This window comes from Macadamia integrifolia, chromosome 5, assembly GCF_013358625.1.
Source record: "Macadamia integrifolia cultivar HAES 741 chromosome 5, SCU_Mint_v3, whole genome shotgun sequence".
NCBI lineage: Eukaryota > Viridiplantae > Streptophyta > Magnoliopsida > Proteales > Proteaceae > Macadamia > Macadamia integrifolia.
Window position 1 is genome coordinate 11,439,711 of NC_056561.1, and position 24,403 is coordinate 11,464,113.

General features: G+C 39.3%; 2 protein-coding genes, 1 long non-coding RNA gene and 1 pseudogene across 6 annotated transcripts; 2 read left to right on the forward strand and 2 right to left on the reverse strand.

Moving 5' to 3' along the window:
- The first annotated feature begins 8,582 nt into the window (after nt 1-8,582).
- Nucleotides 8,583-11,882, forward strand: LOC122080268 (probable inactive nicotinamidase At3g16190). Of its 2 annotated transcripts, none has more exons than XM_042647216.1 (5): nt 8,583-8,793; nt 9,022-9,102; nt 10,367-10,601; nt 11,064-11,180; nt 11,612-11,882. In XM_042647216.1, the coding sequence occupies exons 1-5, from the start codon at nt 8,746-8,748 to the stop codon at nt 11,683-11,685; spliced, it is 555 nt and encodes a 184-aa protein (XP_042503150.1). In that variant the 5' UTR covers nt 8,583-8,745; the 3' UTR covers nt 11,686-11,882. The 2 variants fall into 2 exon arrangements, with proteins under 2 accessions (XP_042503150.1, XP_042503149.1); XM_042647215.1 differs by having other exon boundaries at nt 8,585-8,793; nt 8,989-9,102.
- A 226-nt stretch (nt 11,883-12,108) lies between these two features.
- LOC122078637 lies at nt 12,109-13,023 on the reverse strand (annotated as a pseudogene).
- Nucleotides 13,024-14,748: 1,725 nt separating this feature from the next.
- LOC122077797 lies at nt 14,749-17,644 on the forward strand. Its single transcript, XR_006139959.1, has 2 exons — nt 14,749-15,038; nt 17,348-17,644. It is a non-coding gene; the product is annotated as an uncharacterized LOC122077797 (long non-coding RNA).
- Nucleotides 15,268-21,735, reverse strand: LOC122077795 (probable linoleate 9S-lipoxygenase 5). 3 transcript variants are annotated; one of them, XM_042643668.1, is made up of 12 exons: nt 21,409-21,735; nt 20,852-20,921; nt 20,545-20,764; nt 19,615-19,824; nt 18,621-18,910; nt 18,157-18,397; nt 17,576-17,923; nt 17,359-17,444; nt 17,111-17,218; nt 16,697-17,001; nt 16,338-16,601; nt 15,268-16,246 (listed from the first exon to the last, which is right to left on the reverse strand). In XM_042643668.1, exons 3-12 carry the CDS (start codon nt 20,738-20,740, stop codon nt 15,478-15,480), a joined length of 2,817 nt encoding a protein of 938 aa, XP_042499602.1. In that variant the 5' UTR covers nt 20,741-20,764; nt 20,852-20,921; nt 21,409-21,735; the 3' UTR covers nt 15,268-15,477. The 3 variants fall into 3 exon arrangements, with proteins under 3 accessions (XP_042499602.1, XP_042499601.1, XP_042499603.1); XM_042643667.1 differs by lacking the exon at nt 21,409-21,735 and having other exon boundaries at nt 20,852-21,314; XM_042643669.1 differs by lacking the exon at nt 21,409-21,735 and having other exon boundaries at nt 19,615-19,812; nt 20,852-21,313.
- Nucleotides 21,736-24,403: the final 2,668 nt, after the last annotated feature.

Consider the following 24,403-nt stretch of genomic DNA (forward strand, 5'->3'; position numbering starts at 1 on the left):
CCAATTTTGTACATGTGAAAAGAGGATAGATGTCTTGTTGAGGTGAAAAAAGAGAGGATATATGATAGAATCATCAGTATGAAATTTGATAAATGGTTTATTTAGACCATCCATAATCTATCTAATAATTGAAGTTGTCATATCATTTTTTCATGTGGTCAAAATTTAAGTATCATTAAGGAAAAACTATCTTGACAAGGCCTGTTATGTGCATTTTTCCTTATCATCAGTTGTATAAAGATATCAATTGTTTATCAAAAAATAGGCTACAAGAGGGTTTATTTTATCATATAATACCAAAGATTACCCATGAGAGACGATACAGTAAAAATCATTGGGTGATCCCAACTTCAACTTTTAACAGGGCATTCACATTTAGTAAGAGTTGTGCAATGCATTTTAATATTGGGTTCATTTTGTAATGAACTAGGTTAAAAACATAATTAATTTGTAACCTTACTTCTTCTTTTTTTTTTTGGTAAAGATTTGTAACCTTACTTCAGTTTACACCTTAGCATTACTTGGATGAATTGGAAGATGTGATAAATTCATAAGTTGATATCTCCACTTTAAAGGACTTACCATCACCAAATTCGAGACAACATTGTGTAAACCCTAAAGGGAGACAAACTTTGTTTCTAAATTACTTTTTGTTGCTGCCAAAAAACCCCGCTAGTCGAACCTACACAAACACAGACGACGGAGGCCCGGATCCTTGTCCGGGGTTAGTCCTCCAACGCTCAAGTCAGGGTCGGCCACACAGTTCAATAAGGGAGTAATGGTGAGGGTATCAGAACTTACCTCTTTCCCTCCTCTTGGCCTCCTTATATGCTTCTTCGGGGCTAGGGTTTCCTCTTGCCTTCTGGGGTCCACCTTGTGAGGAATATTCCCCTCATGCAAACGACGTGACAGAGCGTGATAGAGTCTTCGTACTCCCTACCTGGCGGGCGACACGTGTCCCGGTGGGCGACGCGTGTCCTCACCCTACTGAGCCGTATGATTTGGCTATATCAGGAGCCCCCTTACTCCCGCTAGGAGTCTCTTCCTATGGGAGTAACCAAATTTTTTGTAATTGTAATTTTTCCCTCTTTTTCCTGCCTTCGGCCTTATTCCTTTGGCCTTATTCCTTCGGCTTTAGTTCTGCTTGCAACCGAGAGCTTCAGTCAGCCGATGTGAAGACCTTGGGTCAGTTCGGCTCGGCCTTGTCCGAGACACCGACCTAGGCAAGGACCTTTCGGTCAGTTCGGCTCGGCCTTAGCCTGAGCACCGTCCGAGGTAAGCACCTTCGGTCAGTTCGGCTCGGCCTTAACTTGAGCCCAGACAGAGGCAAGGACCTTCGTTCAGTTCGGCTCGGCCTTAGCATGAGACCCCCGACGGAGGCAAGGTCTTTCGGTCAGTTCGGCTCTGCCTTAGCCTAAGCCCCGACCGAGGCAAGGACCTTCGGTCAGTTCGACTCGGCCTTAGCCTGAGCACCGTCCGAGGTAAGCACCTTCGGTCAGGTCCGTCGGCTTTGGCCAAACTCCCAACCGAGGTAAGGACCTTCGGTCAGTTCGGCTCGGCCTTAGCCTGAGTACCGTCCGAGGTAAGCACCTTCGGTCAGGTCCGTCGGCTTTGGCCTAACTCCCAACCGAGGTGAGGACCTTCGGTCAAGTCCGTTCGGCTTTGGCCGACCCCCGACCAAGGTGAGGACCTTCGGTCAGGTCCGTTCGGCTTTGGCCGAACTCCCAACCGAGGTAAGGACCTTCGGTCAGTTCGGCTCGGCCTTAGCCTGAGCACCGTCCGAGGTAAGCACCTTCGGTCAGTTCGGCTCGGCCTTAGCATGAGCCCCCAACCGAGGCAAGGACTTTCGGTCAGGTCCTTCGGCTTTGGCTGAACTCCCAACCGAGGTAAGGACCTTCGGTCAGGTCCTTCGGCTTTGGCTGAACTCCCAACCGAGGTAAGGACCTTCGGTCAGTTCGGCTTGGCCTTAGCCTGAGCACCGTCCGAGGTAAGCACCTTCGGTCAGTTCGGCTCGGCCTTAGCCTGAGCACCGCCCGAGTTAAGCACCTTCGGTCAGTTCGTCTCGGCCTTAGCTTGAGCCCCCGTCCGAGGCAAGGACCTTCGGTCAGTTCGGCTTGGCCTTAACCTGAGCCCCCGATTGAGGCAAGCACCTTCTATCAGTTCGGCTCGGCCTTAGCCTGAGCACCGTCCGAGGTAAGCATCTTCGGTCAGGTCCGTTCGGCTTTGGCCGACCCCCGACCAAGGTGAGGACCTTCGGTCAGGTCCGTCGGCTTTGGTCAAACTCCCAACCGAGGTAAGGACCTTCGGTCAGTTCGGCTCGGCCTTAGCCTAAGCCCCCGACCGAGGCAAGGACCTTCGGTCAGTTCGGCTCGGCCTTAGCCTGAGTACCGTCGGAGGTAAGCACCTTCGATTAGGTCCGTCGGCTTTGGCCTAACTCCCAACCGAGGTGAGGACCTTCGGTCAAGTCCGTTCGGCTTTGGCCGACCCCCGACCAAGGTGAGGACCTTCGGTCAGGTCCGTTCGGCTTTGGCCAAACTCCCAACCGAGGTAAGGACCTTCGGTCAGTTCGGCTCGGCCTTAGCCTGAGCACCGTCCGAGGTAAGCACCTTCGGTCAGTTCGGCTCGGCCTTAGCATGCGCCCCCGACCGAGGCAAGGACTTTCGGTCAGGTCCTTCGGCTTTGGCCGAACTCCCAACCGAGGTAAGGACCTTCGTCTGTATTCATTTGGCAGAGTAAAGGTCACCAAACAGGAGAGTTCTTCTTAATTGCCGTAAACCAGCTTTCATAATTTCCATGAATAAGATCCTCCAGGGTATAGGATGAGGAATTACAACTTAAAAGTGCGTAAGAGCAAAAATTACAAAATGCGAGTGTGCTTGCTACTCTTGTACGAGGCTTGGTTCTGCTCCATCGGCTTAAAGGGTTTCTTCCATCTGGATGTACTTATCGCATCGAGCTCTCAACTCGGCCAGGTTCCTCGGTGTACGCTTCGCCAAAGACCTTTTCAGCTCCTTATCCTTGACGCCTCCCAGCAGGGCTGTGAACTCCTCTTTCGGGTCCAGACCTCTGATCGTGACCTTCTCTTGTTGGAAGCGCTTCATGTAGTTTCGCAGTGATTCTCCTTCATGTTGCTTGATGTTGGTCAAGTTCAACGTGGTCTTCTGAAGGGGTTGGCTATTGGAGAATCCCTTCACGAAGAAGTAGCCTAGATCGCTGAAGCTGTGGATCGACTTCGTCGGTAGACGGTTGTACCATAGCCTTGCCGCTCCTCTGAATGTTAATGGTAGGGCGCGACACATAATATTTTTCGAGACTCGATGGAACTGCATGGCGACCTTGAAGCCTTCCAGATGATCGACGAGGTCCCCAGACCCATCATAAGTGTCATACTTGGGTAGGCGAAAGCCGATCGGGAGCGGATCCCTCATGACCTCATCAGCTAGAGCCGTGTCATTAGTGAGGTCTGGCTCGCGGGTTCCCGTCTGATTTTCTACCACCTTCTTGATCTCGTCTTTCAGTTCTAGGATCATCCGCCTCAACCCCGAGTCCTCATGCCTCTCATTGTCTCCTCGGCGCCGATCCCCATCTGGATCTCTGGCGGCACGCTGCGTCCTACCTCGGGGTGAGGGACTTTCCCTCACTGCTCGGTTTCGAAGGTTATGACCAGATCTTATAGATCCTGTACTGCTCCGGTCCTCGTCTCGAGCCCTCTCAGGCTGGATGTGGGGGCCTGGCGGTGCTCCGCCGGTCCTCTGAGAGACAGCTTTGGAGACCTCCTTCATCGTCTCGACCATCCGGTCATACTTGTTCTGGAGGGCTTCGAATTGCTCCCTCGTCACGTATTCTTGCGCTTCGGGAGAGGGCGGAGGATCACTACCTTCGCGTACTGAATATACGCCTGAGCGCGGGTACCTTATGGATACTTCCCGGTCGTCATTGCCCCTTTCTCGTCCTATCTCCACCGAGGGAGGAAGCCCCCCTGAAGGTTCTTCCCCCATGTCCATGTTGGACGCCGGTCTCGTCCTCTTGCGGTTGTAGGTTCTCCCCACCATTACCGTCGTTCCCACAGACGACACCAATCTGTTGCTGCCAAAAAACCCCGCTAGTTGAACCTACACAAACACAGACGACGAAGGCCCGGATCCTTGTCCGGGGTTAGTCCTCCGACGCTCAAGTCAGGGTCGGCCGCACAGTTTAATAAGGGAGTAATGGTGAGGGTATCAGAACTTACCTCTTTCCCTCCTCTTGGCCTCCTTATATGCTTCTTCGGGGCTAGGGTTTCCTCTTGCCTTCTGGGGTCCACCTTGTGGGGAATATTCCCCTCACGCAAACGACGTGACAGAGCGTGATAGAGTCTTCGTACTCCCTACCTGGCGGGCGACACGTGTCCCGGTGGGCGACGCGTGTCCTCACCCTACTGAGCCGTATGATTTGGCTATATCACTTTTCATTTTGTTTCAAACTTTCAACTAAAGTATCCAATGCCATTATGCATGAACCTAACATCAGTCACGAGCATTAATGTTTTTCGTAGACCTTTCTCACACTCTTATCTTTCTCATAACCTACCTCCCTTTATTTTAGTTATATTTTCACAATCCTTTTCTTTTTGTGGCGATTGCGACGGCCTTTTTGGCATCTTTCTATCTCTATCATTTTGTTTGTTTTTCTGTAATTTTTTTTTTTGTGAATTTATTTATTCATTAAATATTATGTTTTTCTTATTTATTTGGTTATAAAGGAAATTAAAGGGAATGGAAATGAAAATTTTCAAACTTAAAAACAACAAATTTTGTAGTCATTCCCCCATGTGATTGTATAAATTACTTAATATATTTAGTTAAATATTTTACATGTAAATTTTATTCTACTTTTTAACCGAAGGTGTTTGGATGCGACGTCAAGTGAAATTTAATAGTCAAATATTGAATGTTTTAGAGTTATTGATATAGTCACTTCAAATTTAAAAATAAAGTAATAAATAAAATTCTATACACAAAAGAAAACAAAACTAATAATAATAATTATTACATATGATCATTTGAAATACATTTGACAAAAACAAGAAAAATAAGGAGAGGGTTTTTTTTCTTGGATTTAATGTTGCATGAAACATGCATCATAAAAGAGTGTTTGAGTAACTTGACATAGAATAAAAATGGATTTGTTATAAAGTAAGGTCCTTATGTATTCCTCCACACATACATAAATGATATTATTTAAATCAAAGGAAGCAAATCTCAAATCTGTATATGTTACATTTGGCATGAGATTATAATGTGATTTGGGTTAGACTTCTAATAAAAAATGACAGATTATGAGAGAAGAGATGAATTTTGTTCTTTCAAGGAAGTAATGGGCATTTGCTATAGGGCAAGGGCCAAAAGGTGTCATTTAAAGGATGTTTCTTGTTTCTCATACTTGTATATTCTTAATGATCGACACTTTATTACTTCATACACATACGTACGTACACTCACTAATACTTCTAGTCATATATAAGATGCATTTTCAATTTTATAATGTGAACATACAGGAATTTGGGTGTCTAGCTTGATAAAAATCCATCATGATCATATTTCTCTTTATCAACATCTACAAATAAATGGATGAGCCACAATAGATCATTACTAGGATGGCAAATGAGTTTCAAATCTCCCCCCCAAAAGAAAGGCCTAAAATCTTAAGGTCAAATAGTTGTCACCTATAATAGGAAGCAATCGTCACATCATGATTGGCAAGGCATCCGAATTTTATCTCTTACAGAAAAATGTATAAATAAAAAAAATTAAAAAAATAATTCAACTAGGCAAAACTTAGCAATTCACAGCCTAGGGCTGAGCTAAACCTAGATGGTCTAGATTATGGTTGAGTCTCCTCAACTAAAGGTCAAGTTAAAAAAAAAAAAAAAAAAAACTCAAGGTCGAGTGAGGTTGGGCTGGGCTGGGCTGGGCTAAGTTCTTATCTAGCCTAGCCTGACCCTTAGTGCAATTTTTTTTGGATGGAGGTGAGAGGAATCGATCATATAATCAAGGTAATTTTGATTAAAACAGTCTTTAGATGAACTGAATATCTACCGAAAAAAATATATCTAATAAAAAGGCAAAAATGCTTCAGACAAACTAACCTCTTAAGCTTTATCAAGTTACCCAACTAATTATTTAGCCACATAGGGTTGGTTAGATTATTCACAAGCCAAATTCAAGATTTAATTTGATCAAATATCCTCTCATGTATTGATATATATTATTTTATTTTATTTTATTTTTCACCATCCCATATATGCCCATGCACCATCCTATAGTCCCTAAATTCTTAGAGCTTTATTTTAATTACCACGTGATCATCAACTCTATCTGGATTGAAACTTCCACCATAGGAGAGAGAGAGAGAGAAAGCATAATTAAACAAAAAAATATGCTCTATATTGTGTGGTTTTTATTTTATTTAGTTCAATTGATTATAATTAACTATATGCAATTAGATGAATCAAATCCTAATATTGATATGTAAGGATTCGATCTAATTAATTCATTTATTTGGAGAAATGATGATAAAGAAAAATATGACTATGATGGATTTCTATCAAGGTGGACACCAAGATTTCTCATCTTATATATGAATAGATTTATTTAATATTTATAGAAACTAATAAAGTAATGGTCATATAGGGTTATGGACTACGAACTTCAATAAGAACATGTGCCAACATAGGGCTTGTGGTTTGGCACTAGGAGAATGCCTGAGGACTTGGTCAGTGCAAGTCCCCTTGACGACATCTAAGTCACAATATTATTATGTACTTCTAGTCTCTATTGGCCCCACCATGGGTCTTAATCTAACCCCTAAGTATGTCTTGTATAGTCTCTTGTGGGCCACCCTTGAACCTTACACCAATAAAAAAAAAAAAAAAATCCAAGTACAAAAAAGGTTCTTTAATTGACACCCCTTGGCCCTTACCCTATGATAAATGCCCTTTAGTTTCTTCAAAGTACAATAATCATCTCTCTCACAATCTATACCATCTTTCCTTAGAGGTCCGACCCAAATGCCATCATAATCTTTTTTTTAATTTTTTTTATTACGACAAATGCTATCATAATCTGATTATGCCAAATGTATATAACATATACAGATTCAAGATTTGCTTTTCTTTTCTTTAAATAATATCATTAATGTATGTGTAATTAAAGAAATACACAAGGACCTTACCTTATGACAAATCCATCTCTATTGCATATCAAGTTACTAAAACACTCTTTTATGATGCATGCTCCATCACTTAAGTCCAAAGAATAAAATCATTTGAAAAATACTTTAGCAAACATGACATCTTGATGGAGATTTCTTCACGTATAGAATTCTTCCCTTTAAATTGCTTTTGTTTATTCTAGTTCAAGGTATCATATGCACTTATATTTTTTTCTTATTTTCTCCATTTAATATTAAAAAAAAAAGGAAAAAAAATTAAAAGTTAATTCAGTTTTGAATCTATAGGGAAAATCTATTTTTGTCCAAGTTGGTTAACCCTTTTTAACCTCTTTATTATTTTTCTTAATGATATTATTATTTATTCTTACATCTCTCATTTGAGCAATTTGGAATTAAGGACAAGGCGTGTAGTTCTCTTAGTTTGGACAAATTACAAAAATTCTACCTTTGGAGCTCTGCAAAGATAACCATTAAACCTTCTCTGTTTTCAAAGAAAGCTTTGAAACCATTGCCATCTTGAACATGCCCATGATGATGGCTTGAAATGGAGATATAAGTCTAAGAAATTTCATCAAATGCCATTTGGGCATTTTCAATATCTTCCGATTTTACACAGCTATTAGTCAAATGTCCTGAGTGATTGAATCTCTATGAATAAATCAGATGATAAATGTTGTTCTTTATCAAAGAATGAAACATATCAAGACCTCAAGTGATTCTCGTAGAGTGATGAAGTTGGATCTAGAATTCCGACTATTGGATAGATTGTGGATGGTCTGAATAAACCACTTGTCAAAATTTATACTCATATTTCTACCATGTACCTTCTTTTCACATGCATATATCTCTTACTGTGACTATTATCATGCACTCTCTTTTTTATTTTAGATTTTCAAAACTATATTATTCCACACGGTAAACTCTATTTGGATTGAATTTTGAGATATCAATAAGGAGCCTAGTGTTTACCTATCCACAAATTTTATACCCCATTTTTAGTGCTAACTAGATAAACTTATCTCATCAGGTCTCATCGGGTCGGCTGAATATACTTTTTAACTCAAAAAATATTTTTGAAAACAAATTATAATTTCATAATTTACAATAAATTATTATTATTATTGATAAATATAAAATTTCTTTCCACCATGATTATTAGATATAAAAGGGCATGGGATCAGGCAAGAATCATTGTCATTTTGAGTATCGGAGAGAAAAACACCTAAACAGATAATGGGTATTTGTCCTTTTTTGGCAGTTTTTCCCCCACCTATATGTTGAATGGCTACTCTTCCCATTTAAAAAAAAAAAAAATTGTTTGACTTACATAACAATGTGTGGTACATGGCTTGTTCAGACTTCAGAGTATTCAACAAATTGTTTATTCAAAAAATAAATAAAATAATGGGGGAAAAACCCAAATAGGATCTCTATAAGAAGAAAGATACGTTGCAGTACATTTGCAACGATTTGGTGCAATCTCTCTCCTCTATCTCTCTCTTTGTGGCAAAACTGATTGTGAGAACCAGAGAAATGGTGGCCAAAATGAACAAGACAGCTATGCTTGTCATAGACATGCAGGTCTGTGTCTCTCTTTTGCATTCCATTCTTTGGTCTGTCTCTCTCTTTTGCATTCCATCCTTTGGTTTCCCTTTTTTTCCCTTCTCCATATACTATTTTCAGATTTTGCTCTTTTGATTCTTATGTTGTCTTCTACTTTTGAGAGGTCTCATGTTGATTTTTTTATTAATTTTTTTTTAATGGGTTTGGAAGCAGAAGGATTTTATTCTTCCAGGGAAACCCCTGCAGGTAGCTGGAGGCCAAGCTATTATTCCTAATGTCATTAAGGCAGTAGAAGTTGCAAGGGAGAGTGGCATTCTTGTAGTCTGGGTATTCCTCTCTCTGTTCTTGTTAAAGTAGTTCTATTAATTTTAGCTTATTGAGGCTCTGTCTAGTTTCAGTAAAGTGTTTGAAAGTGATTTTTATCTCCAATTTTCCATGTTTATCTGGTTTTACCTTGTGGGTTGGGGAAGGCAAGCATTTAGTTTCATTATATACTCTATAATTTGTTGTGGTTCTTGGTGATGTTTCCTTTTTTACTGTATTGTTTATGAGTGGTTTCATTAACAATTGATTGATTAGGGTTTTCTTTTATTTATTTTTTATTGCAATTTCTCTTCTTTGGGAAGACAGACCAATTATAGTATCAAAATAGGTAGTTGAGGCCATGTTTAGTAATTGGGATAAAAAGTTGGGTTCCAACTAATCTGGTAGTAAATAAAAATTGTCAATTTCGTGGTTTAAACCCTTTTGTTAGTTCATGAGTTTTAACATTTTCAATTAGTGGTGGAAAAATGTTTCCTTTAGTTAATCATGGAAGCGCAGTTCTAAAGAGATAAAAGAAAAGAATTGATTCAAGAATCAGGTGAAACTTAATGATTGGTGAATTTGATCAAACAAAACAGCATCCCACAACTCAAAATCAAGCAGAGGAAGGGTCAAACTAATACAATAAATAAACTGAACGGATACTCCATCTTAAAGACATTTTATAGGCCAGGATATGGCCTCGAAACCCTACTTACAAACACTTAACAATGGCAACATAACATGCCCCTGCTTAACTGGACCCAAAAATAACAGAACTGACAACTATTAGCAGCTTATGAATTGGACTGCTTGACCATTAAAAATGTGTCCCAACTTTTATCAATTTGCTTTCTAATGACTTCCAATAACAAGAACTACACCAACCATGGTGATCTCCATGCTAAAGCAGCTCCTATTTGAAAGAACCAGATCGATACTTCTTCCCCTGTTTTTTTTTGAATTTCGAGTTGCCTATAATGCTTAACATCAGTATACAAATCTGATTGTTGCATGGATAGAACAAACTCTATAGATCGCTCACATCTCAAATTTAGTAGCTCTTCAACCTTGTCGGTTAAACAATCTGATGGAGCCAAAAAAATTGACGTACAAGTAGAATATGATGCACAGATTATTTGTTTAAAAAGTTTGAGTACCAATCAAGCTACATCAGAAATTATGAGATACATGTTTTAGTACCCAATATATTCTTAAGGTTTTGGGTTATTGGGTTGGAAATCTGACTCATTCTTCTTAATTACTTGGTATTGATGATTGTTTATAGGTTGTCCGGGAACATGACCCGATGGGAAGAGATGTCGAATTGTATCGGATGCCCATGTATGGTGAAGGCAAAGAATCACCAGTTAGCCTGGGCAATGTGGGTTCAGAACTAGTTGAGGGCTTGGAGATCAAAAAAGGTGACTACAAGCTTGTGAAGACTCGTTTCAGTGCCTTCTTTGGTACGAACCTTCATTCCTTTCTTCAAAGGGTTGGCATCAATAGCTTAGTTGTGACAGGTAATGTTACTTTTTCGTTTTGTTTCTTTGAAGGATTTTGTTTCCTCCTTGTTTCATGAACGTGATTTTCTCTTTGAAGTTTGTTTTGTTCTTTATGAATTTCTACCTTTAAACCTCCCCCTCCCCGCAGAAGTAAGAAGGAAAAAAAGTGAGTCTGGTCTCAAATCTCTTTAGAATGCCATCTAAATGTGATCTTTGATTAGTCACAGTCCCAAAAATCCCAATTAAAACCAAGTTGGCCTATTTTGACATAGCTCAAGAGCTGGATAACTGATCCAAACAAGGATTAGAGGATCATTAAAAGCTTGCTCTTAGCTCTTGCCAACAGAGCTCCAGCTCAACTCACTTAGGTGTTTTGCAAATCCTAATCTTGGGTTGTGTTATGTTGGATTTGAGTTGTGTGGATGAACAGATTGCATTATCCAAACTTCATCTCCTTGTTTCCTTCTTTTGTGTTACTAGGAGTTCAAACCCCAAATTGTGTCAGGCAAACAGTGATCGAAGCCCTGGAGTTGGACTATGATCCTATCACAGTCATTACTGATGCTTCCGCAGCAGCTACACCAGAAGTACATGCTGGTAAGTGCCTTTTTATTGACCCTCCATTTTTTGCATCTATAGTACTTGGATTCTCTTATGATCTCTAAACAGTCATTGGTTGCTTTAAACACAAGAGGGGGTTTTGGGAAAATGAAAATTCAAAAGCAACCAAGTGCAGTTTTTGTTATCCCAATGGCAGTCCCTATCAAACCTTAAGAACCGAAGATGATTCCCCCAATACTGATGATCTAACCATTTGGGTATGACCCTGAACGGTTTGATCTAACAGTGAACTGAGTCAGTATGTCAACCCAAGCAAGCCACTGTAATGGTTCAGACCCATCCTACTGGCCAAGTCAAATTAATTTTTTCTGTTATTGGACTTCATTAGTTACTTTCACATACTTTGATTTCTTGATAATTCAAACCTCCATAACCGATGATTAACATGGCGGAATTTCATGAAACAGCCAACCTTTACGACATGAAAAAAGTTGGAATTGCAACACCAACACTGAAGGAGTGGTGCAAATCCATTGCGTGATTTTGTCTTCAACTTATCCCTACACCCGAGCGGTTTTCTATACTGTTGTACTCATGAGTGAAATGGTCCTGTATTTTTTTCTTTTTGGGTGAAGAAAAGATGTGTGTTTGGTTTGCTTGTCTGTTACGGGAAGTGATGTAATGAGTTGAACTGGCTATTAAGGTATGATCTTTGTATAAATGGTGCCTTTGCATGAATTAACTTGTGTGAATGCGAACCGATCGGTTTGTGGTCTAGTCCACCGGTGGTAATCACTAACACTGTCGAGACCTGAGTTGGTTTCATTTATTCAATTACCTGAATAGTAAATGGGTGAAGTTAGTGATCAGCCCCAACCCAAACAGAACCAGAACCAAGTCACCCAACCCCACCTTTCCATCCACATGAATGTTTTTGTGTTATGAGTGAAAGGCAGACAGAGAATAGAAAAAGCATACTTATAGGCATATTCAAAGAACAAAACTAGAACACAAGGGATTCTTGTGATCTGCCTACAAAATTGAGAAGCATTGCACTAGTAAGGTTACAAGAACCCCGCAAGCCCAAGTTGGTTGTTGCTCCTTATTTTCATTATTTCCCTTCCATGCATTTCTTCAATTCAGTAACTACGGTTGGCCTTCACAAACACAAAGGGAAACTTCCTATGCTGAGACACAGAAAGCCATCTATTCCCACTCTCCATCATTACACCGATGCTCCCACAGTCAACCTGGCATGACTTGCACACGCTAGGGCAGTAAGCTATCCGGTACTCGGGGCTAGATTTGCTCATTTGTTCAATCTTGAACCAATTCCTCACTGTTGAGGAGCCAGGGTGACCTGGTTTACCTCCAAGAATTACATGCCTCAGCTGGCTTGGAGATGATGATGATTTCCTTGATTTTTCGACCTGCCAAACAACGGGCATATCAGAGAACTTAATGTTCAAATCTGTTGATTCCCGGATAATTCTCTCTCGAGCTGGGGATGGAGTTCTAGAGGTCTCTCCCAGTACCCACTCTAGATCCACCTTCTCTTGTGAATTTGATGATGGAAAAAATATAACTGGTGCACCAAAGTTCGTGTCTGAAGAATGTTGCTTAACCATGGCCATGTTCAAATGAGACACCACCTCCACGGCCACCTCGATAGGCTGAGACAATGTAGTACGGATGGCCAGCTTGGAGCCCATGGCCATTAGTATCAAGCACAGAGTGGGTATGGGACTGAGGCTGGTGTTCAGCATCAGATTTGAGAGCAAAGGAGAAAATCAATAGAGATGAGATGAGAAGATTGAGAAACATGATTGAAGTAGATGTAAAAATAATTAGATCCTTGTTCTTGGTTTGTTTGAAAGTGGGAGGACAGTATTCCCTTGTTAAAAGCTTCTTCAAGTGGCAAGTTCTAACTTTTTCCCCTAAAGAGAGGGATCCAATTATATAAAAGTGTCAAAGCTAAAATTAAGATCTCTGATCACAACCTGTTGTAGAGGATCCGAATAATATGTTCATTGCTTCATTCACAAAAAATTTGCCACTTTTGGTGGTTTCAAACAAGGGTCATAATACGGGAATCCATCACCATTTGCCAAATCAGCAAATATGGGTGAGTCTTATGATAGAGTACCAACTTTATCATACCAACTTTTCAACATTTTTTTTTTTTTTTGGATAGTTGAAAGATATACAAGATTCAAACCTGCATTGAGTGAGAATAGTGATGCAACATATGTTCTCCATCTCATCTCTTTGGGAAAAGAGAGGGTATTGAATAGAGAGTTACCACCTAGATAAGAGTATAAGACCACACAAAACAAAAATTAACTCCATGACTATCTAATGGTGATTGGTTGAACTATTGATTTGAGAATGAGTCAATGTTACTATTCAAGGAAGGTGTTAAGAATCCCATTCCACCGAGTTAAATCTATCATTTTAATTCTTGGCTAAACTAAAAAAATATATATATAATACCTGAAACTTAAAAAAGTAAAATAAAAGGCTAGGGTTTTAGGAGGACATAATTGGAGCGCCTGGTTACAAAACAATGGTTAGCATATTGAATTAAATTCTACCAAAAAATATATATATATATATATATAAAATAAAATAGAATGAGAATATGGATACATACTCGTAGCGGCCGACAGCAAGGTAAGTAAGTATATGGGAGTATCAAGAGAAATAGAATATACATATAAAGATACAATGTAAAAATAAATTAACATGCAAACCCTAGACATAATGCATTAATGCATGAAATACATAAGGGAAACCTAAAAATGCAAAGAAAACCAAATATGATAAATAAGCCCTATTTATTATTATAATAAAATAAGAAAATATACATGAAAATTCATGCATTGACTAAAAGGGTCGGAATTATAAAAATGCCCTTTAGTACCAAAACAATCCTAGAAGAAATCTGAAAAAAAATTTAAAAAATAATAGAAGCCATTTGTAAGCAAATCGGAGGTAGAAACTCAAAGAAAACATGAAAAAATGGATTTGAGATAAGTACATAAAATCAAAACCCTAAAACTAAGTAAAAACCCCTAATCTGAAAAAATATGGAAAAATCCCAAAAAATCATTAAAATAGGAAAAACCATTTGTAAGTATACTGGCAGTAAAAACTAAAAGACAAAAACATGAAAACAAAGCAAAAAAAACCCCTATTTTGGCAGTGAAGAACATGAAAGTAAAGAAAAACATACAAAATATCAACAATTCAAACCACGATGCATGAGACACTAGAATATAAAAATAACACATAAAATATCATGCAAATGACCTAGGTTCATGAAAGGTACAAGACACTAAAAGAAAACCGGTCCATGGCGGCACTTGGGCGGGGTCTTTGGCAACATTTATAAAAAACGCGTTAAATATACACATTTGACGTTTTTTACTAAGCGCAATTATATAAAACGCCCCTGTATTTATTATAAGAGTATTTGGGGCGTTTGTTGGTAGATGCTGTATAAAATACGCCGCCGTATGCTAACAGTATCTATTCCCTTCCAACTACATTCTAATAACCCCCGCGCGCTCTCAGTCACATCCCCTTTCAAATCTCTCTCACCGTTCCCTTCCCCCCCACCCTCTCTCTCTCTCTCTCTCCCCCGCATTTCATCTGGCTTCTTGAGCCATGTATGGGGATGCCCTGTTAAGAAGAAATCAACGGAGAAGAGGTTGAGAGAATGTGGAAATGGGAGTTTCCTAATTCATTTATTGTGACATTGTAGGAGGGAATTGTGAGTTTTCTGATTCGTTTCTTGTAACATTGTAGAAGGAAAATGGAAGAAGGCTTCGATTGATCACAATCATCCCAGAATATTTGGAAAGCCCTCTAAGCAGTTGTTCAGACCCCAAGGTATAGAATGTGTTTTAGCCTCATCTTTCTGATTAAGGGTTTTCTCTTCTACTCTTGTTTTTTTACTTTTGTGTGCTTAAATTGCTTTGGGACCTTTGGTTATGCATATATGATCGTGCTTGTTCTATTAAGCACATAAACTGTGATACTTTGGTTGATTTTCTGTAGTGCTTGCGTTGAGTTGTTTCTTTATTTATATTTTTCCTGCTTTTCCACTTGGAAGCTAAAAGAGATTAATAGGGTCATATTCACTATTGCATTTTCTGAGGAAAAGTTTCCTATGATCTTCATGGGAGATTTAAAATACCCATGAAAGAGAAATTTTCTGGTTTCCACTGATATATAGGGTAAGGAACTCCATATACATCTTATGAGCTCATTTCCATGCCAAACTTGAGTATGATAAAATAGTACATTGGTTTTGGGTAATTGTAAACCTCTATATTGAAACACTATTGGGAATTCCCTTGCCAGTGAGCCCACCAACGCCGGTGGTGTTGGAAGTATCTGGATAGAGCAGAGTGTATGGCATCTTTACTGGACCTACTCTGTTTTTCCAGCTTGGGTCTTCGTTCATCTTCATAATTCTCTTTTCAATCTCCATTAGCTTATTTCTAAATCTCTGGAATGCTTCCAATGGTTCTGCATCTGATGTCCACTCAGGAGTGTCTCTCTGTCCGAGATAAACCTCATCAGATGAATGCCTAGACAAAATCTCTACTACGGACACTCCAAGGAGAGTCTGTAGCTGGCCTGTAATTGTTTTCAGGAGGGTTGTATCAGGGTCTGACTTAAGCTCGGCATATTCAGGAGTGCCTGGCTCAGGCATGAAGCGACGGCTAATTGTCGGGCGGTTTGGGAGGTAGCCTGCATAAGGGTATTGTCCAAAATTGACAGCTGCATGGAAGGCTGAGGCAATCCATATAATAATGGTGCATGTTTGTATTAGATCAGAAAGTGTCTGCATCTTAGGCCACCATGACTCATCCTTCAAGTCACCATGACCTTCATTACGAATCTCTGACCACCAGGACTGAAGTTCAGAATCACCCTGGATTATCTCATTTTTTGGATAGTAGAAAGAGCAGTACTCATGAACCCATGTTTCAATTGCTGACCAGATTTCAAGCCCATCAACAGCATATGGGTAGTCCTCAATAACAAGTTGGAGGCCATGGTGGTTACTTGAGTCTGGAATCGCCATTCCTCTGAATGAAACAAAGTATTATCTTGTCATTTCATTTATGTTCAATGAAAAATTGCCATAAATGTATTTTCCTGAGTTTGCGGGTTACTCACCTCTTGACAAGATCTGCTGGCAATGCCTGTTCAGGGAAAACCCAGTTCTTATAAACTGCAGTGGACAGTTCCAAGGCAAATTTCCCTGGAAAGACAGTGCTCTCAAATATTCCATTGGCATTGATAAGGATCTGCCGCCCAACAGAATTTATCTTCATGGTATCCCGAAAGTGAGGATACAAAAGCTTATGGATTGGATGAAGCACACTAAGCTGTCTATTCATCGCAATAGCAAAAGGCTCCATCACTGAATGGGATTTCAACCTGTGTACAAATTGGAACTATTCAGAAACTCATTCTAAAATGAGTTAGGATTTAGTTGTCTCCCCACAACATTTTGTTCTAGAACAGAATTTTACCAGTGGGTGATGAGCTGGTGAAAGCCAGAGTCATTCACAGCAACATATGCTTTGGCTAACTGCCAAACTGAACCTTCAACTCCATCCTCAGCCGGAGTGAATACCTTACTAACTGGCCCAAGCTGGTCTCCATCTGGGTGTGGTAAACACAACTCGATTGCTACTGGCTTTAAGGTCCCATCATCTTTCAAAAAGAGAATTGTTCTGGCAGCGTAGGTCTTTGTGGTAGTAGTGTTTATACGCCTTAAGTATGGCATCAGTGCATCATAATAATCCAATATGAATAGCTTGTTGCTCTTGATGGCCTACAAAAAAACCCATGTCATGAATCAAGTCTTCAATAGTTAAGAGTAGTTTAAGAGATGAAGAACAATGGTGTGATTCGTGGATGATATATATATATATATATATTACCTCATCTACTGTTAGCTCATTTAGGTTCTTCTCAATGTGTTCCTTGGTTATTAAACTGGTGTGGTTTCCATAAACATCGGGATTGAGCTTGCTGGTTGGGGGAAACTCCTGTGTATTAGCATTATATTAATTATAAAAGAAATTGAAATTAAAGATAGTAATCTCAAACATATATTGTGTTAGAAGTAATCTTAACAGTATATCATGTGTCAATACTTATAGAATAATTATTGGCAGGTTCAATTTACTTGGAGACAGCGGATGGAAACTGGGTTCACTCCAGAGAGCATTTCTCTTGCAAATTCTTCATCTGTCCTCCAGGCTGACTTGTCATCTGAAGTAATACCATGGAGACATTATTAGAGATCAGTTGCCTCCCATGCATTCATTACACCATTCAAGAAGAAATGCTTTGTATCAACATCTGTGTTCGAAAGAATGAAAATTTCAATAGTAAACACATACTTTTGATCACTTGAGGCATAGGGAATTTGAGGAGCTGCTCTCCATCTGAACAAAAAAGTTCTTTTAGCATCTCTAGAGGTATTGCATCCGTCACTTTCTCCACTGTGGGATTATTGGGGATTTTAATCCCTCCCTCATACATGTCCATTATGTCTTGCATGCTACGGGATTTATTTTGGTTGCGGTCAAAAAAATTATTCAGTGCTGGGAGTAAGAGCTGGGAAATAGCTTTAAGAGCATAAGCAAGAATATCTGCCATCTTCACGTGATCAAACTGTTCATCTCTTGGAACATAGATGTTCAGAGGCTTCAGACTTATAATTGGCAATCTGCTTTCGGTTTTAGGATCTGCTAAGATGATAGAAAGGGAATCAAATTCTTCTTCAAATTATTAAGCTTACTATAAGTAATTTATACTCTGTTTCTCTATCATAAAGTATGTCCAAACTATGTTTCTTAATCTCCAAAATTTGAGGGATTATTATTACTCATCAATAAAAGAAAATGACTGTTAAGATGATATGGAAATAAGAACTGATGTGTAGTAAGTAAATCAATACTTCTAACAAAATTACTCTAACCTGTCTTTGTGGGTTTCCGGCCAGTTCTTCCCCTGCGAGGGTAAGGATATTCTTTGGACCCTCCAAAAACAGGTCTCACATACTTGGGACCCTTGTCAGGGTCACCAAGATCATTGTAGCATGCATAATCATACACTCTGTCCCATTCCTTTAGCTCTCCTATGCCATCTCCTCTTAGATTCACAAGCTCTTGTTCCCTGTACTTGCGTAAAGGTTCTGGAGTATTAGTTGGCAGGTAGGCCTGCAAATAAGTGATTAAGGTAGAAACTTTAGTAATTTTGAGTTCTTGTTTCACATCTATCTTTCTAAATTAAACCAAACCATATCTCAAATCAGGCTGAAGTGATAAACAAACTGAGCAAATTTCTTCTGGGTTTGATTTTCAAATAAAGATCCCATTGCAGGAGGCAAGTCTTTTTCATTTGCTTATGTCTATTTCCATTATGAGTTTATACATTACTTGCCTGGTTAGCAAAGAAAATCCGGTCAGAGTTGTATTGTTCAACAGGGTAAACCCATGAGTTGCAAACAAAGTGGATGCGACCCTTTCCAGGAACATCATCAAGAGTGAGAGTCTTGAGGAAGAACTCATGGTGGTGTAAATTCTTAATGATGAAAGCTCCAGGAATTCCCATGGTTTCATCCCAATCAAATGTGATTTGAAACGTACATGAACTTGCTGTTGGCTTGGTGATTTTTGTTATCCAATTTTCCAACAATGCAGGTTCTCCAATCCTCCCACGCATGCCTTTACCTGTTTTGTTTGTAGAATTTAATATATCATTTCCAGGTTAAAACTAAGCTCAGTAGAGAGAGAGAGAGAGAGAGTTGGGGTTTGGCTTGATATTGGTGGGCCAGTCTTAGCAACCTGATGGCTGAGGCCCATTGCAGGAAAGTGAATTGGGTTTGGCTTGATATTTTCAGTTCTGGCCAGATTTCAAATCAGTTAGGGGCTATGCTAGTACTAGGTCAGAAGTTGAAACTCTATGGGCTGGGCTTTAAATCTCTCTCTCTCTCTCTCTCTACGAAATTCAAGTTTTCAAAAGTTTTCTTTCACCAGTGTAGAAGAGAGATTTTCTTCCCCACTGGTGGTTTGACCATGTGATTGGACTTTTTGGTAATCATTACATTCCCACATCTATTGACAAAATCGAAATTATCCGTCCCTAATGCAATCCAATGGTACCGAGCAAAGAGATGAAGAAGATATATTTTCTTCTTCAAACTCGGTCCATTCAAGTTTTAATATTTGATGATCCTTAAATCATTAATGATTAATTAAGGGACAAAGTTTTCTGCTCATGAGAGGCTTATGTGCAACAGTCACCAGGGGGTGCAATGGCCATTGTGCTTTTACCTGGGGTGCATGCCCCTGTGTGCGGGCACATGGGCCTCTCATGGAATGGACAGAAAACACTTGCCCTTAAATTAAAAATAGAAATTAATAGTAAAACTGACCCGGATCTCCATTTACAGAACTAATCAGCTGTAATGAGATGCCTTTGCCCAAGAATTCATTGACCCAGTCAATTATCGATGCGGGGTAGTCATTCAAGTCCAACAGATTCTTCTTCATCAACACTACTGACCCTCTGATTTTTACCTTATTTTCACTGTTGGTAGCATCCAAGTTGATTGGCCAAACCCTCTTTTGGCCTGTAATCATGTCCACAGAACAGAGGATAGAAACTCAAACTCATTAGAAACTAAAATTGAGCCGACATTAATATGAAAAAAGAAAAAGAAAATCTAAATTTACTTATCCCTAACTTATCCCTAACGACCTTCTCTTTTCTATTGTATACTAGCTTTGGCAATGACCATCTAACCAATATCCACCCATTACTTACAACTATTTTTTCCTTAAGTACGGTTTGGTTTGTATTTGTTCATCATGATGGGTTTAAGCCCATTCCACCCTTCATTAATGCGGGAAGCCTACATTCTCATCTTCATTTAAGATTAAGAATCATAGCAAGTGGGGAGAATTTTTTTTTTTGAGGCAAAAGAATACTTGCTGGTTGCTCGGCCCTGCGCCCAGGTAGAGAAAATGGGGGAATCACGCCCCCAATCCTTATGATACGCATTTGCACCCCTTGATTGGTCCCTGCATCGTACAAAGGATAGTTGTTTTTTCTTTTCTTTTTTATGCTTAGTTTAAGGACCACTAGGCTTGGCAAGACCCACTGAAGGCTCACAAAGAGACTCACAAGAGGAACTAGACAAAACTCGCAGAAGTCAATAAGGGAGCGCGTTTATTTCAATACTACAACTACTAACTATTACTATAAAATGTGTCACTTTTATCATCAATACTACAACTACTAACCACTACTAACCACTACTATTTTTCTAAAAGACGACGGTTAGGTGGGGAATGAATTATACCTAAGAGTTGGGTTCTCAACGACACAGGCAGCAGTTCTTCAAAGGCTGAATTTCGAATCACCAACGCCTTTGATTTCCTCGATTTAATCCTCTGGGAACCTGAGAACTTCGTAAAGTCCACACTTTTTGCAGAGCTTAAACCATCCTCTCTAATCTTGATGCCACTGAAGGTTGTTGCAAGAACTCTACTGGCCATCTCCTAAATGCTTTTTTGCTTTAACTGTTGAAAACCATAACAAGAAGCAAAGTCTAGTACTTCTTGCCCAAAAATAAATAAATAAAATAGAACTTTAATAACCCATCTCACCTTTGACTTGTTGTTGTGCTGTTTCCCTGTAATCTTGTGTATAAATTTCTGAAATATCTCACTTGATCAGCTACAGAGAAACATTGCAAAAGGATCTTCAGAAGTAGAGATGAAGAACAAAGGAAATGGACTTGTTAGGGATGATATGTTGATGGGCTCTACTTATAGTGGAAAGTAGTTGAGGTTTCAATTTGGGCAGTTGCACTTGCTTCTTAATTATATATAAATTTTTGGGAATATTTTTTATGACTACGTGAAGACTTCTCTCTTGGTCTTCTAAATTTGGTCCAAGGAAGATGCAGGTTTGCGCAAAGATCTAGAATGGATTTGTTGGCTTTTCCTTTTTAAATCAAGAAAAGGTAATGTTGTTCCCTGAATAGGACAATCTGAGTTTGTCCTTGTTCGGTCAAGCACATTAGATTGGACTTTTCTTTGAAGCTGAGAGAATATCATCAAAGGCATCTCTTGCATGATATTGAAAAAAATATTTGTATTTCATGGCTTGTTCACTGTATTTAAAGAATTAACAATTCAAGGAGGAGGGCGATGGAACTTACCTCTTCAAGGATTGCCTTCCTTTCCTATCATGTTGTCCAACACAATTTTGGAAATCATCCCAAGTCACTATTTATTCTTGATAGAAAGGTTCTTTGATAAGGTATGAATGTTGTGACTTGGTGGTTAAGCAGTCGAAACAGTCTCTTGATATTCTCAGGATAAGACCGTGCAGTTCTCGTTCTCCCGGATCTTATAAATACGGGAGCCTTGTGCATCGGGACCCTTGAAGAATCTTCGACTTCTATCTGTGTCTCTTAAGTGCAGAAAATGATGGTGATTTTCTACGATAGTGATGAAGCTAGGGACCGTTCTCTTATAGCACAATGTTGTGACTCTCATTCATTCCATTAGGAAATGGGGATTGCATTTACAAAAATAAAAAAATAAAAAAATAAATTAAATAGGGGTTACATTTACTAAAAATAAAAAAGAAATGGGGTTACAATTCCTACGCATAATTGTTACTATGTAACTCCCACTTATAATTGATAAAAATAATTACTGGTGATGTGGCAACATATGTAGATCCTTATCTAGATGACGATTACCAAAAGTCAAAGAAAACCTTCACGAAAGAAACCCCCATAGGTCTTTGAACACATGTTTTGACACCTAAGAACACGGTAAGTGTACCAGCCTAAGAGATCGGTGAGGTGTCCCCACCAAGAATACGACAAGTACCACGAGGTTTGGGAGAATGGTGAGGGTGTGCAAAAGTTTAGTCCCACATCACTAAGGGGGAGGTTGCTAGGCTAGTTGATAACCTTTAGCCTCTTTAACATGGCACAACGTATTTTAAAACTTTGAGGCTCATGGGCCAAACGAAAATGACAATATTGTACCAATGTTATTGGGGTTAGGGCGTTATAGGTGGTACCAGAGTAGACCTCCATAGCGTGTGGGGCCACAACAGGGACCTTGTGCTCAAAGGGGGAAATATATGACACCCAAGAATATGGGGAGTGTGCCGGACCTGCCTGCTAGATTGGTGAGGTGTCCCATTAATTATACGGCGAATATTAGGGGGTTTGGGAGCACGATGAGGGTGTGTAAAACTTGAGTTCCACATTGCCTAAGGAAAGTTACTGGGCTAGTTGATAAACTCTAACTTTCTTAACATGACACAACGAGTTTTAAAACCTTGAGGCCCATGGGCCAAAGTGGACAATATTTTGCCAACGATAATGGGGTTGGGGGTTATATACGTCTTCCTTTTTACATAATTCAAAAAAGCTTCCTCAATCATACCCACATTATGATACCACCAACAACTTCCCATATGATGTTTAATCTTTTGGTTGGGCTAAGTCTTGATTTCTATAAGTTCTCAACTAGTTCCTTCATAACATGAGTCCATGCTTGATAAGTTTTCAACTAGTTCCTTCATAAGTGTGTCTTGCTAAGTCCATCGTTGTGGCTTTCCATGAATTTATCCACAATGAATCCACTTGGAAACATGGTTCTAAAGATCGAATTGGATCGATATCAGCCAAGATCAATCCCTATACCGATCTGATCTGCATCGATTCACTAGTAAGGTATAAAGATAAAGTAGTCTAAAACATCAATTTTTTTTTTTATTTTTTATTTCTTTAAATAGGGGTAAATCCATTCAATTTAGTTAGATCTCAACCGATACTGATCCAATTTGTATTAGTATTGATTGAGATCGGCTTCTTTTATATCAACATCCATAGTTGCTTCAAAATTAGTCTACTCAACTTTGCCATAAACATGTTCTGCAAAATTGAATCACTTGTGCAACTATGACATGCATATTTTTCTCAATCTTACTAAAATAAAAAATGAAATCAGAAACACATGGTTTCCTTACTAACCAATGTCACACAATACAAGCCCTCATCTATTCTCTCCTACCCTTCATGTTCCCTCGCAAACTATTTTGCCATGTGTTTCCCAAATGGTAGAAATAATAAATTAGTTTAGGATTTATGCAATCCAAAACAAATATAGAACATATTATTATTTCCAAACTGTGTTAGTACGCAACTTGAGTCATGTTTATCATATATTACTTTCTCCAACTTATGTTAATAAATTTTGAAATTATTACTTACTCAAATTTAAAACAAAATACATTATTACTGGAAAATTGTGCCAGTAAAATCAAATTGAAACTTACATTATCAATAGATTATTGCAAATTCAAAAAAAACGCCAATTTTGATTCCTTTCCTTTCCCAACAATGTCGTGAATGAACACATATCTGTTGCAGAAATAGACATTCAAGCGATGTGCGACAAATATAGAGAAAAAAATATGTGCACTATTAATAGAAGGGAGAGAGAGAGAGAGAGAGAGAGAGAGAGAGAGAGAGAGAGAGAGAGAGAGAGAGAGAGAGAGAGAGAGAGAGGAAAACATACTTACACTAATAATAGAAGATGCCAATTTCTATAAAACCCCAACTTCAGATACTTTTTGTAGCAATGTCATGATTTACCGCTTACTCACCCATCCGTGGGTTGTCCATATGGTTAGGGCGAATTGGGGATTGTGTGGATAGGCGCACGGTCTCAGGTTTGATTCCCCATCTGTGCATTTGAGATTTAAGTGGAGACCGTGGCGGTGGGATTGTTGCGCTAGTCTCCCCGAGGATTAGTCGAGGTGGCAGAAACTGGCCCGAACACCTTGGTTAACAAAAAAAAAATAACTTACCACTCATGTATTGTAGAGACGGCATTAAAATTGGGACATTGTGAACAAGTGCCTAGTGCACTTGGTAGTTAACATGAGGTCTTGGGTTTTAAATCTCATGGTTCACACCTCCCCTTCCCCCTCATAGTACTCATAGTATAGGATAAGTTGTGACCTATAAAAAAAAAGGAACATTATATATATATATATATATATCTTTAAAAGAACCTTGCTAGTCTAGCGTAGAAAACACCTAGACTAAGCTGGGCATGAAAGATCACGCTGCTCCCCTCCTTGTGTGCTGAAAATGCTTTTGCGTGTCCTCCAATTAGGTCTCG